General features: G+C 47.9%; 1 protein-coding gene across 1 annotated transcript; it reads right to left on the bottom strand.

Moving 5' to 3' along the window:
- Ado (2-aminoethanethiol dioxygenase) lies at positions 1-1,254 on the bottom strand. Its single transcript, XM_059281289.1, has one exon. The coding sequence runs from the start codon at positions 1,149-1,151 to the stop codon at positions 375-377; it is 777 nt and encodes a 258-aa protein (XP_059137272.1). The 5' UTR covers positions 1,152-1,254; the 3' UTR covers positions 1-374.
- Positions 1,255-13,361: the final 12,107 nt, after the last annotated feature.

Genomic DNA, 13,361 nt, shown 5'->3' with positions numbered 1-13,361 from the left:
GAGAGCTTCAAAACCATTTAGTGTATTTTGTAGAGAATGAGAAACAAGGCTATTTTCATTATGGCTTTAGTATGGAAGCGCTGTAGGGTCCCCTGCCCCACTCCCTTAAATCAAAACCTTGGTGGCAGTGACAGTACCAGGAAGCAACCTAGCCTCCCCCCGACCCGCCCCCATAACCGTGCCCGGTGGCTGTACTCCAGTGGGCCGTGCTCCCCCAGGTTGCCCAAGATGAGGCGCTGGTCACTCCAGTAGATCCATCGCTCAGGAGAGGGGACAGAGAGAAGGAGCCCTTAATGGCAGGTCGCAGGCAGCCAGGCCTTTCTTGAGCAAGGCAGGGCACATCTTTGGGCCACAGTTGCCCGGCAGCGGGCGCTTCAAGGTAGAACCTTGGGGCCTGGATAGGGCTCTCCCTCGCACCAGAAGTCATCGGCCTGTGGGGTCTCCAGGAGCCACACTTCACGGGGCAGGTCGCAGGCAGAACTGGAGGCCTCCTTGGGCCTGATGGGCTCCAGCACACGGTAATAGTGGCAGTCCCGGCCGTCGTCCGGGTCGTAGGGTGGGGCCAGGATGTCCAGGAAGGCGGCTGGCCCGTCCACCGCATCAATCTGGTGCAGGTTGTCCCGGTGGGGCGTGAGCACGCAGGGCCCGCTGGCCTCGGTGTACTCGGCCCGGGAGCGCAGCACGCCCGGCCGCACGGCCTCCCGCTCCCGGGGCTGCAGCGGCGGCTCGAACTGCTGCTCAGGCGGTGGCGCCCGCGGCCCTGCACCCGCGTCCAGCTTGTCCATGCAGCTGATGCGTACCGTACCGTAGAGCACCTTGAGCATACCGTGCATGCCCGGGTGGTCGTGCAAGGGGATGCTCGTACCGCTCTTGAGCAGGAACACGCCCAGGCTGAAGCCCTCGGTCTCGTAGATGTGCATGTAGGTGACCGGCGGGAGGTTGCGCGGCAGCGGCTGCGGCTGCGGCAGCGCCTTCCGGGGCGCGATGTTGAGGTCCTCGGCGCGCAGCTGGGTCAGCAGGCTCTTCAGCTGGCTCAGGTTCTCGGGGAAGCCCGGCGCGGGAGCTTCGGAGCCGGTGGAGCCGCCGCGGAAGGTGAGGCACGCCTGGCGGGCGATGCGCTGGATCAGGGAGGCCATGTTGTCACGGGGCATGCTTGGCGCTTCCTGCGCGGCTCGCGGACGGCCCGTTCCGCCTCGGCGCCGCCCCTTGCGGTCCCCGGCGGCCGCCACGGCTGCCCGCGGGCCCCGCGCCAGGCGGGAGAACCCCCCCGCAACCACCAGCCGGCGGGGCGCGCGGGGCCGCCTCGCACCGTCGCTCCGCTAAGCGCGCCAACGGCCGGGCGCTCGCCGGCGCGCGATGCGCACGCGCACGGCCGCGCTCCGCACTCACGCTCGGGGGGACCCCCCCAGGTAGGCGCCGCGCGGGCCGTGCCAGGCGCGGCCTCAGGCGCGGAGCTCCATTCACGCGGCCCGCACCAACGACGACAGCCGGGCGCGGCGGGCGCGCCGCAAGGCACGCTGGGGTTTGTAGTCCGCGGCTGCGCCTGCGCGCGCGGCGCGCCGGCGCTCGGCCGAGTCGGGAAACCGGGACTCTCTTAAGACTGGGCCGAAAGCGGGCAACTCGTTCTCCAGAGTCGGAGGGGTGTTTTCTTGTTTGATAAAACTTCCCTATTATGCAAGAGTTACAGCCCGCTAAACTACAACTCCCGGCATCCCCGCAGGCGGGGTGACGTACTTCCGGCAGCTGTCCGGGGGGGCCGTGCTCGGTGGAGGCTTTTCGCGGCTGGGAGGAACGGGGCAAGAAGGTTGTTGACCTTCTGGTGCCGCTAGGGCCTGCTGGGTCATTCAGGGTCACTTTTGACCCTGTCCCCCTGGGAACGAGGCTGCGGGGTCAACCTCAGCTGCTCGTAGGCCGCGCCGTGTCCGCCGCGGAGATCCGGGGATGGCGCTTCTGTGCTTGTCTGTGTCTTAGGAGGTGAATGGGGTCGAGCGGGTAACCAAAGCGGTCACTCAGCACAGCTGCGCCCAGCTGTTGTTTGCCGCGGGGCCCGAGGACGCTGATCGTTGACTCAGGGACAGCAGCGGGGAGACACTGGGAGAGCATTGGCTATGGCCAGGGTTCCGTGCACCGGTGGCTGGCTATCCCTGGAACGCCCGAGGAGCACCCGCTGAGGAGGAAGGGGCTTTTTGTCCGTAGATGATCGCTGGCATAGATGATCGCTGGCATAGATGAGAGTTGAAGTCTCTGGTGCTATGCAACCCTCGGGCCAGCTTATGAAGTTAGTTCACCGCCGAGTGATCATTCTCTCTGGACTTTTGACGGACGTAGGTGGTGGCTGGAAGAAAGAAGACACTAGAAACCATGCATTCAAACCTTTATCCCGAGTTTAGAGTCTCCTTAAGGCTTTCAAAGCTAAACATGGGTTTCTTGTACATTTTGTAACTGCAGTAGCTTAGAAAATCCTCTCCGGTTAAACAGGCGTACTTTTTTTAGGGGGTTATGTAACCTAGCCAGTAAGTACACTATGACAGGTACCTTGTTAAGTACATTAAGTAATGGATGTTATCTTAGTTAACCCTCCCAGAAACTCTTAAGAAGTAGGCACTAACGTTATTATTCCCCTTCTGTACGTGAGGGAATATGTTGTGGGTGCACACGAAGAAGAGCATTAAGTGCAGCTTAACTAAACACAGTTTGAACTGGTGTCAGTGGAACCAGGGGGACACAAGGACCTAGCCCCTCCAGTGTGTTATGCACATCCTACCCTTCTATTCACAGAATGCTGCTTTTGGTGTAACCAGACTTCTGAACCACATTTTTATTTACTTATTTATTTTTTTTCACTGAAAGCCCCTGGTTAGCTTAAAAGGTAATTCTAGAAGTTACACTCCAGGGCTTCTGATTCGGGAGAACTGGAGTGAAGGATAGAATTCTGGGGATGCGCTCTGAAGTGGTTCTAGATTCAGCACCATTGGGGGGGTGGTGGTGTCACTGTGAGATCTACAAATGGTGAGCCAACTTGTCATAATAGGTGGCTGTGAGTAAGATCAGTTATTTGCTATGTAAAAGGATCCTTATGATAGCTTGGCCTTTAGAAGCCGGTGGTGTGCCATTCTTAAATGTACTATCAAAGTTCACTGTGCAAGAAAATCCCATGCAGAGTATTTGTAAAGTAAGGAATATTTAAGAGAAAGTCGTTTCCATTTGTTACATAACCAGATCTTTTACGTATTGGTTTTACTCATATTAAAGAGTAATTAGTGAGAGGTTTAGACTCCACGGAACACAGACTTGAACAGCATACAGATGTGCTTGATTTACACGGGTCCCTTCTTAATAATTGTCTACATTTACATAAATGAAGCTAAGCATTTAATCTGTAAATTGGCAAGATATGACAACATATGTAAACCACCAATGAAACCTTTGGGGACATAGTTACTACCAGAGGACAATAGGTATTAAGATTTTCCATGGCTAAAAGTTTCCCTTTAAAGAACACTAGGTTTAAACGTTCAGTGAATACTGACATGGAATGTGGCTTGTCTTGTCGGTTTCAGAGCAGAGCTTTGAAAGGTTATTTTGTTGGTTTGAGCTGGTGATACCTCCACTCAAGCCCTTGTTATTCATTTTTTAGCTGAAGCGTTCCAGTTTCTAGATTACCTGCATAAGAAACTCTGGGAGTGTTTGTCCAAAGTGCAGTTCCCAAATTACATTAAAATCCATATCAGAATCTTTTGTGTATTGAAGTTTGGGGGATCCAGTGAGTATCTAAAGGGCATATGGTGCTTTATAGGTCACAGGCAGGTGACCTCATAATTCCTTTTGATGCTGTCCTTCGGAGCTGCACTCATGAAGGGTACTGAGCCTAAGGGGGTTTGCCCTTGGGAAGTGCTTGGCTTGGCTTTCTACCCCACTGCCAGTAGCATAGACTGGATGGGATTCTATAGTAATTCCCTTTTAAATATTCTTTATTTCTCATTTCTCCATCTTGCTAGAAGCAGAGTGAAGACCAAAAGAAATACAAAAACAAACAAAACAAATGATAACAAAGTCCAGGAAAATGGCAGAAACATGTTTGGAGAAGTTTGGGACACATGGAATATATTGTCAATAAATAGGATCTAGTGGGAACAACATATTGCTCTAGGCTTTGGAGGTTCAGCAAGGAACAGGAGTTTGTAGCTTAAGTTTTCCTGCCTGGCCCACAGTCAGGACAAATCTCTTTCACCTGCCAGTCCCACAGCCACTCAGACCGGACCAAGTAAACACAGAGACTTATATTGCTTACAAACTGTATGGCCGTGGCAGGCTTCTTGTTATCTACTTCTTCTATCACAAATTAACCCATTTCTATTAATCTATACCTTGCCACATAGCTCGTGGCTTACCAGCATCTTCATATGCTGTTTGTCATCATGGTGGCTGGCAGTGTCTCTCTGACTCAGCCTTCCACTTCCCAGCTTTATTCTCCTCCTTGTCCCTCCTATACTTCCTGCCTAGCCAATGGCCAATCGGTGTTTTCTTTATTGACTAAATCAGCAACACATGTGACATACAGAACATCCCACAGCACAGGAGGGACAAGGTTTTATTTCCCAAGGAATTTACTAGCAAATGTGTCTCAAAGAATGTATATTGACAACACAATACCCAAATCCATAAGTCCATGATAGTTGGAGATGGGTCCTTTGGGAGGCCGGTAGATTAAGTGATGAGTGTGTAGCCCCATGATAACATTGGTGGCTTTATAAGAAGATGACAACTGAGTTTGCATGCTCCTTCTTTCTCACCGTGAGATATCTACCCTCTGTCATGTTAGGATGTAGTAGTGTTGGGGAATATTATTTTAAGGTGTGCTACTTTTGTTTATGTTGCATTTGTTTTACTCTGTGAAGCTGTGTTACTCGGGACGTCTGAAACACCTGATGGTCTAATAAAGAACTGAGTGGCCAATAGCAAGGCAGACAAAAAGGATAGGCAGGGCTGACAGGCAGAGAGAATATATAGAAAGAGAAATCTAGCTGGGCGGTGGTGGCGCATGCCTTTAATCTCAGCACTCGGGAGGCAGAGCCAGGTGGATCTCTGTGAGTTCGAGGCCAGCCTGGGCTACCAAGTGAGTTCCAAGAAAGGCGCAAAGCTACACAGAGAAACCCTGTCTCAGAAAAAAAAAAAAAGAAAGAAAGAGAAATCTGGGAGAGAAAAGAAGTAGCCAGAGAAGGAGGAGGACTCCAGGAGTCAGCCACCCAGCTACACAGCAAGCCACAGAGTAAGAAATAATGAAAGGTATACAGAAATAGAGAAAGGTAAAAGCCTAAAGGCAAAAGGTAGACAGAATAATTTAAGTAAAGCTGGCTAGCAACAAGCCAAGCTAAGGCCGGACATTTATAATTAAGTATATTATAATTAAGCATAAGCTTCCATGTGTGATTTATTTGGGAGCTCAGTGGCAGGCCCCACCAAAAGAGTAAAGAGAAAAAACAAACAACATGGCAGGAAGGGCCTTGCCAGATGTCACCATGCTCTCAGACTTTCCAGCCTCTGCATTCCTCAGTCTGGCACTGTTATAGCAGCAGATAGTAGACAAGGCAGGATGTTCAGAGCCCAAAGTCATGAGTGAAATTCTTACTGATGTAGACACACAGAGGCAATGGAACAGGGTAATGGGATGGCTTGGTATTTGTGTGAGGTATTTTACTTCACATGCAGTTATCAGGACTGATCAAGGGTAAGACTGGGCTTGCCCCAAGTATCAAAAAATTAGCTATGGAAAAATATCAGGGCATGGTGTTGTTGTTTTGTTTTTACTCTTTTGGGGGCACATCACTTAGCTCCCAAATAAACCACACATGGAGGCTTATTCTTAGTTATTTACACCCAGCCTTACTCAGCTTGTTTCTAGCCAGCTTTCCTTAATTTCACTTATCCCAACTACCTTTTGCTTCTGGACTTTTCCTGTTCTATTACTTTGTAAGTCTCACTCCTACTCTGTAGCTTGTTGGGTAGCTGGGTGGCTGACCCCTAGAGTCCTCCTTCTCTGGCTACTTCTTTTCTCTCCCAGATTTCTCTTTCTGTATATTCTTTCTGCCTGCCATCCCGGCCTATCCTTTCTCCTGCCTTACTATTGGCCATTCAGTTCTTTGTTAGAGCATCAGGTGTTTTAGACAGGCACAGCAACACAGTTTCACAGAGTTAAACAAATGCAACATAAACAAAAGTAACACACCTTAAAATAATATTCTACAGCAGCATGGCAGTTAAGAGCCTCAGCAGTTAAGCTTACTGGCTGCTCCTCCAGAGGACCTGGGTTCAATTCCCAGCACCTACTTGGTGGTTCACAAACATCTGTAACTCTTGTCCCAGGGGATGTGACAGTCTCCTTTGGCCTTGCAGACACTGCACTGCACACATGTATTGCACAGCATACATGTAGGCAAAACACCCATACACTTAAATATTAAAAAATTAATAAATAAAATGATGTCTGTGGCTCAGATAAAAAGGTGCTTCCCAACTCATGACAGTTCTGTGTGCAAGAAAACAGTGTGGTGTTACTCTCGCAGAGTCACTGACAATGCTCACCCTGGAACATCTCATCCCATGCTGCGTCTGTGGTGTTTGAGAAAGTCATGTAATACGACAGCAAGGATCTCTAGTCCTGTGAGTCCACAGACAAGTTGCTCAGAGCTATCCATGCCACCCAGGAGCTGTAGGGCCTGTGTTAGGACACAGTCATGGCCTGACACACTATGATGGACCAAGCCAGAAAGAACTTGATTCCTACCAAATAGGAAGGGAAGAGAAAGGCTTCAGGGACATTGAGAGTGGGGTCTTGTATGGAGATGAAGTTGGAAAGGTGGGCAAGAACTAGTTTATGAGTGCTGTGCAGTGATGGGTGGGCACTGGGTTGTGTTATGAGTATGGCAGGAAACATTTAGTGAGTTGTGGGCTGGACAGGGGACCTGACCGGCTTCATTTGCTTGTTACCCCACCACCACGCAGTGGTTCAGGGGAGAGATGAGAGGTGGCGTGAAGACAGGTTCTGCTCTGAAGGCACAGCTAGCAGGGCTTTCTGGTGAGCAGTTGCTTTGCAGACGCTTCCCAAGTGTACTGTCCACATTCTCCCCTTCACACGCCGACAGCTCTGTGGTGACAGGCAAGACTGAGAATGCTCACACCCCACCGTCTGTCCCCGGCTGTTAACCTTAGGAAGTGGGGGAGCACACGGAAGCAGGAATAAAACACATTCTTTTTTTTTCCAAGTTGTTTCATTCCGGGGGAAGCCTCTGGAAGATCCTCCAGCCCTGTCTATTTAGCTCCCTTTCCCTGCTAGGGTTGCATTAGTCTGGGAGGAGGCTGTTACTTTGTTTTTACATAAACTTTATGTCTTAAAGGTATATAAGTCAAGCATTCACTGATACTAGTCATAATTATTTTGAAACAATTCTTGAGCCAGGTATGGTGGCTCACTCCTTTTTTTTTTTTTTTTTTTTTTTGGTTTTTCGAGACAGGGTTTCTCTGTGTAGCTTTGCGCCTTTCCTGGAACTCACTCTGTAGACCAGGCTGGCCTCGAACTCACAGAGATCCACCTGGCTCTGCCTCCCAAGTGCTGGGATTAAAGGCGTGCGCCACCACCGCCCGGCCGGCTCACTCCTGTTATCCCATCACTCGGGATGCTAAGGCAAGAGGACCACCAAGGGGTGGAGGCTAGCCTGGGCTATAAAGCGAGACCTGGTCTTGAAAAGCTCACAAAAATAAAAACAAAAACAAACCTTTGGAATTCATGTTTTTTTTTTTTTAACATTCATTAAAGTGGAAAGAAAATTTGCATGCTAATGAGATGGATGTGTTTATATTTGCATAAAGGACTAAGTCTTGGCTGAATATTTAATACTGAAGGACGTAGAGCTTCTCCCAACAGTTTTCAGAGTTGGTTGATATTTTTGTCGCACAACTGTGAGTGCTGAGAATGCCACTTTATGTGACTATGGAGCATAAAGTGACCATGTCAGAAATTGTTGGGTAATCTTTCTTAATTCTAACCCAAAATGTACGTTTAAATTTTTTTTTTTTAATGAAATGAAAGTCAGCAACTCAAATAGCAAGTTTTAAAATCCAGCAGTGTAATCTAAAGATAGACTAATTTGAAATGTGCTGAAATACAGTGGTTGAAAGTATGAAAAGAGGCCGGGCGGCAGTGGCGCACGCCTGCAATCCCAGCACTCGGGAGGCAGAGCCAGGAGATTCTCTGTGAGTTCGAGGCCAGCCTGGGCTACAGAGCGAGTTCCAGGACAGGCTCCAAAGCTACACAGAGAAACCCTGTCTCGGAAAAAAACAAAGTATGAAAAGACTCTGGTTTTTTTTCTGGTTAAGCCATCATAAGAGCAGAAAATGTTCTGTGTACAGTAAAAACACTGCAGTTCTAACACACAGTAGGTGTGACTTGGGGCATGGTGTTTGAGGCAATGCTCATTGTGGTGAGTGAGGTGATGGCATGCAGAATGCTCATTGGTGGTCAGAGCCAAGGCTGCAGTGACGTCATCCAGTGCAGCATAGGCAAGCACTGTCAGAAGTGCCTTGGCCTAATTAAGCATTTGATTTTGAAGTAGTTTTGGTCATTGTGACCTCATTGACATGTTTTTCATGTCCGCCTCCAGCATTCACGTATGCAACTCTCTCTGGGGTCACATCCCACAGTTTAAGAAGCCAGACTACAGACCTATGAATGTAGGGTTAAGACGGGGAAGGACTTAAGCTGATTCCTTTCCCTTCATCAGCTTATTTCAGGCAGTGGGAGAGAAGGGAGAAAGGAATGAAAAGCGAATGTGCAGGCAGAAGTGGGGTAGGGGATGGCTCACAAGTTGTTAAAGAAGAGAAACTTTTGCTCTGCACCGCCTGACGTGCTGCCAAAGTCCAGTGTACTGGCTAGTTTCGGGTCAATTTGACACAAGCTAGAGTCTTCAGAGGAGGGAGCCTCCATTGAGAAAATGTCTCCATAAGATTGAGCTGTAGACAAGCCTGTAGGACATTTTCTTAATTAGTGATCAATGGGGGAGGGTCCAGCCCATTGTGGGTGGGGCCATCCCTGGGCTGGTGGTCCTGTATTCTAAAAGGAAGCAGGTTGAGCAAGCCTTGAGGAGCAAGCTAGTAAGCGGCACCCCTCCATGGCCTCTGCATCAGCTCCTGCCTCCAGGTTCCTGCCCTGTTTGAGTTCCTGTCCTGACTTCCTTCAGTGATGAACAGTGCTGTGGAAGTGTAAGCTGAATGAACCCTTTCCTCCCCAACTTGTTTTTGGTCATGGTGTTTCATCACAGCAATAACAACCATAAATAAGACAGCCAGGTATGCGCCTTTGAGAGTGGATTTGTGATTTCAAACCTGCCTTACCAGCTTGATACTGGAGAGGTTGTCCCTTGTGCTTATGAGACCCAAAATAGTCACAAACTGTAAATTAAATTCAAACACATCTTACCTCTCTGAAGTACTCAGCCTCCTTCTATGCTTTTTGTTTTTCTTCCCCTCAAGAAGATCACAGCTATCCCCACCTCCTCCGCTTTTCCATCTGTCCTTTTCCTCCTGGCTGAGGGGTTTTTTTTTCTTTCTATTTATTTTAATTAATGGATTTTAAACACAAGTGGTGAAACAGTTGATGTTCAGCTTTAAGAGGCAGTGAAAGGGAAAATTGGCTTCCCTCACTGTCAGGAAATAGCTGTGTGTTTGTTGCTGGCACCTGCCTGCACAGTGAGGGACTGGAAAGGGCAGGCTAGTGAGTTCTGTGAGCTTACAGGTGAACAGAATAATGCCATTCTTTCTTGGGAGGTGCCCTTCCTCCAAGGATGCTTATAAGTATTTCTGTACGATCATGGACTGTGCCTTTAGGATCAGTTTAGAACTGGAGAGCAGGGTGCAACCTAATTCTCTAAGCACTCTGATTTGTGAAATCCATGGTCCCTCTTTTGACAGGATTTTAGGCAGGATGTCTGCCTCCAGCCCCCACTCTGTGTGTGTGTGTGTGTGTGTGTGTGTGTGTGTGTGTGTGTGTGTGTGTGTAATCTGCACCCTTGGTAATTGATCTTAAAATACATTCAGTGCATTTGGAAGACTTACAATAAATAGTTATGATATTGCATACATTTCTTTTGAGATGATCTTGTGGGTATTTTGAGAGAGCCGCCTTTCCCAGCTTTTGGTGAGCTTAACTCTGGAAGCTAGGGTGCCGGACAAGCCTTGGTCACCAAAGCCACCCTGAGCCAGTGGCATCCAAGTTCATTGACTCACTCCCAAGCAAAATGAAATTTGAGGAGGGAGTAAATGTAGATTTTTTTTTTTTTAAAGGAAAAATGAGAAAGAGGTCCCAAGAGTGGGAGAGGCCCCAAGAGAGGAATACTGTTACGTTGCCTGCCCAGTCACAGTAGGGCATCCACGCGCCCTGTTTGTGGGTAGTCCCGCCCAGCCGGAGGAGTGGCCATGTGTGCTCATGATCCACCGTGGGCTCTGCAGGGAGTTGCTCCAATCTCAAGGTGAACTGCACTCCACGCCTTCTTTTGGAAAAGCAACCTTGTCAGTAGCGACGCCCCTCTGTCATCCTCGAGCCAAGCACCAGAAGTTGTAGCACAGTTTAGACGTGGGGCAGCTGCAGAGATGTGGGCCAGAGTCTCATCTGCTTTACACTCTCCTTCCAGATTAAAAACAATGGTGACTACATGACATTAAGCAATGTGCTTTCATACTGCAAACTGCTGTGGGGTGTCACAAAAGACACCTCCAAGTGTATTTTTAAAAACGACATGCAGGGGACACTCAGCAGCATGCACACAGTGACGATCTAGTTTCTCCTTTATGTCTCTGTTGTAATTTTTTTTTAGTTGCTGTGGATTGTATCGACTTTTTCTGACTATAGACCATGGAGCAGAATGAACAAGAGTTCCTGTTGAAAGCATTTGTCGTTATTCTGAGTTTCCACAGCCTATTTTTCAAAAGAAAACTTCTTTTTTTCTTTCTAAGCACAAATTATCATGCAATCAGAGTGCCATGTCTTGCTGTTGAGAAAAGCAAAACATGCCTCGAGTTAACTACACATTTCAAGAAGCCGTGCTGAGGTAATTGACAGCCAGCATCCGAGCGCCTTGGATGCCTCTAAGCCAGCAGCCTTTGGTTTAATTAGATAATTAGCCCTGGTCAGCCTGCACTGAATGTACAGGCAATTAGCAGTGAATTTGGGCCGCTAAAGCCCGTTTTTCCCTTTTGTGTTCCTTTACTGTCATTAATAGTTTTAACTACTGAACAATTTATATCGTCACACTAACAATCAACTTTATTCTCATCAAATTCTTTGCAAGTGAGAAAGCAATGAGACCTGATGTTGGTTGCACAACATTAAGTGATTATGTTAAGTAATGCCATTTATTTGCCTGGCCATCCCGCTGCTGTATTGTGTCAAACAAATAGGGCTTTTAGAAGCAGTGCACGCTCCGTGATTTCGATGATTGCTTTATTTGTCAAACTCAAGCAACTAGCGAGAGCTGTACCTCAGTTGGTAGTTGTTTCTGAGTAGCTTTCAGGAGACGTGAATAAAAGAAAAGTTCCATAGTTTCTCCCCAAGGCAAGGCCCTCAGATCAGAGCCTTTGTTCCTGGCTTAGTGGTCCTTAGAGACCTGGAACAATTGGCAGAAGCATCGGTAAGAGAGAGAAAGTCCCGTGGGCTCACAGGTGGGGGGAAGCACCGTGGCCTTCTCTCAGCTGTTTCCCTACATGGCTTTTCTGCCGTTCTTGACCTTGCTGTGGGAAGGCCAGAAGAGGAACGGGAGGAGGAGAGGGTGATGCAGGCGGAGGTGCGTGCCTTCAGCAGGAGAGGTGTGGCAGGGGTTGCCAGCAAAGGACAGCTGAAGTCCCAACACTTGTCTGCGAGGTGTTTACGGTGATCTGGTTCTGGATGTGTGAACCAAAACTCTGATTTGTATCTTAGTCAGAAGTGAGTTTGGAGAAGTGGACATGTTAAATTTCTCCAGGCTATTTTAAGTTTTCTATGTCCACAGGAGGGTCACTTGTAGTAGCCAAAAACCAGTCTGTTCCCATCACAGTCTGTGAAGTCCTTAATGCACAGACTTTTTCACAATACTCTGCTTTACTTATTTACAATCTAATAGGATTTGGGAGATTAAGCTTAGCGTTAGAAAATTAGTCAGCCAATTAATAGCCATTTAGGAATCAATTAAAGGAATGTATTGCTTACTTCTTAAGCAGAATTAAAAGTGGATAAACAGAATTTTCCTTCTGATTGGAATATGAATGCTGGCTTATAATTCTTATCTTGAGACTTCCCATCTGGCTGGTCTTGGAAATATTTTCTTCCCACAGCAAAGCAGTAACTAGCAATTAGAGTTTCAAAAATGCCAATTTTAATCATGACTTCCATTTCCCAAATAGAAAACATACACGAACTATATAAAGCCTCTTCCTTTTATTCAATTTACTGTTTTGGAAAGTAATTTAAATAATTCAGAATCAAGCTTAAGGTAGCCCAGACATGTTTAAGAACCCAGTGCAAAGTCTTCCTAACCCCAGTCCCCTTTGCTCTGAAGGAGGCACAGGAGTTTGACTGGCATTGGCAGCTTCTTATTCAGATTGAAGCTGTACAGCGGCTAGCACATAGTAGGCTTTACTCTATAGCAGCTAGCACACAATAGGCTTCTTCCACTAGGACACTTGGCATTTGGGGGTGGCAAATCCTTTCTTGTTGGTGATGTTCTCTGTGTGTAGACAGGAAGTCACTCACATTTGGAAGCTGTAGAGTAGGTGAGGTAAGGCTGGCTGGTGGCTTTCCCTGTTTCCCTGATCTCTCTAAGGCTTTCACCCCTATATGTGGCTCCATGTTTTTTTATTTAATAAGACCATTAGAAATTCGTCGACAACAGTTCCCTTTCAGGGACCCCTGTTTCCAGGAACAAGTCCTATAGTATACCATTTGCAAAGTCACCCCTCGGCCTTTACAAAACAGTGTGTATTAGTTACTTTCATCTTTCCAAAACCCCCAATGGAAACAAGGGAGGGAAGACTCGTTTTGGAGCATGAGTTCAGAGGGCTCAGCCCATGGTTGCCTGGCCCATGCATTTGGATAGAGAGCATCATGGCAGTGGGAGCCTAGGACAGAGGAGGCTCTTCACTTCATAGTGGATACAAAGCAGAAAGAGAAGAGGGCTATCACCATCAAAGGCACACCCCCAGGGACCCACTTCCTCTCCCTCCGCCCCAGTTCCTGAACTCTCCGCTACCTCCCAACAAGGACATTCATGTGAAAATTTTCAGAAGGATCTGGATGACTTTAGGGATCTCACTAGTTTTGAAAGTACAGAAAATGAACC

Source organism: Peromyscus eremicus, chromosome 16_21 (genome assembly GCF_949786415.1).
Source record: "Peromyscus eremicus chromosome 16_21, PerEre_H2_v1, whole genome shotgun sequence".
NCBI lineage: Eukaryota > Metazoa > Chordata > Mammalia > Rodentia > Cricetidae > Peromyscus > Peromyscus eremicus.
This window is presented reverse-complemented; position numbering and strand designations above follow the sequence as displayed.

Coding starts and splice junctions, on each gene's coding strand:
- Ado (XM_059281289.1), bottom strand. CDS start 1,151: ATGCCCCGTGACAACATGGCCTCCCTGATCCAGCGCATCGCCCGCCAG.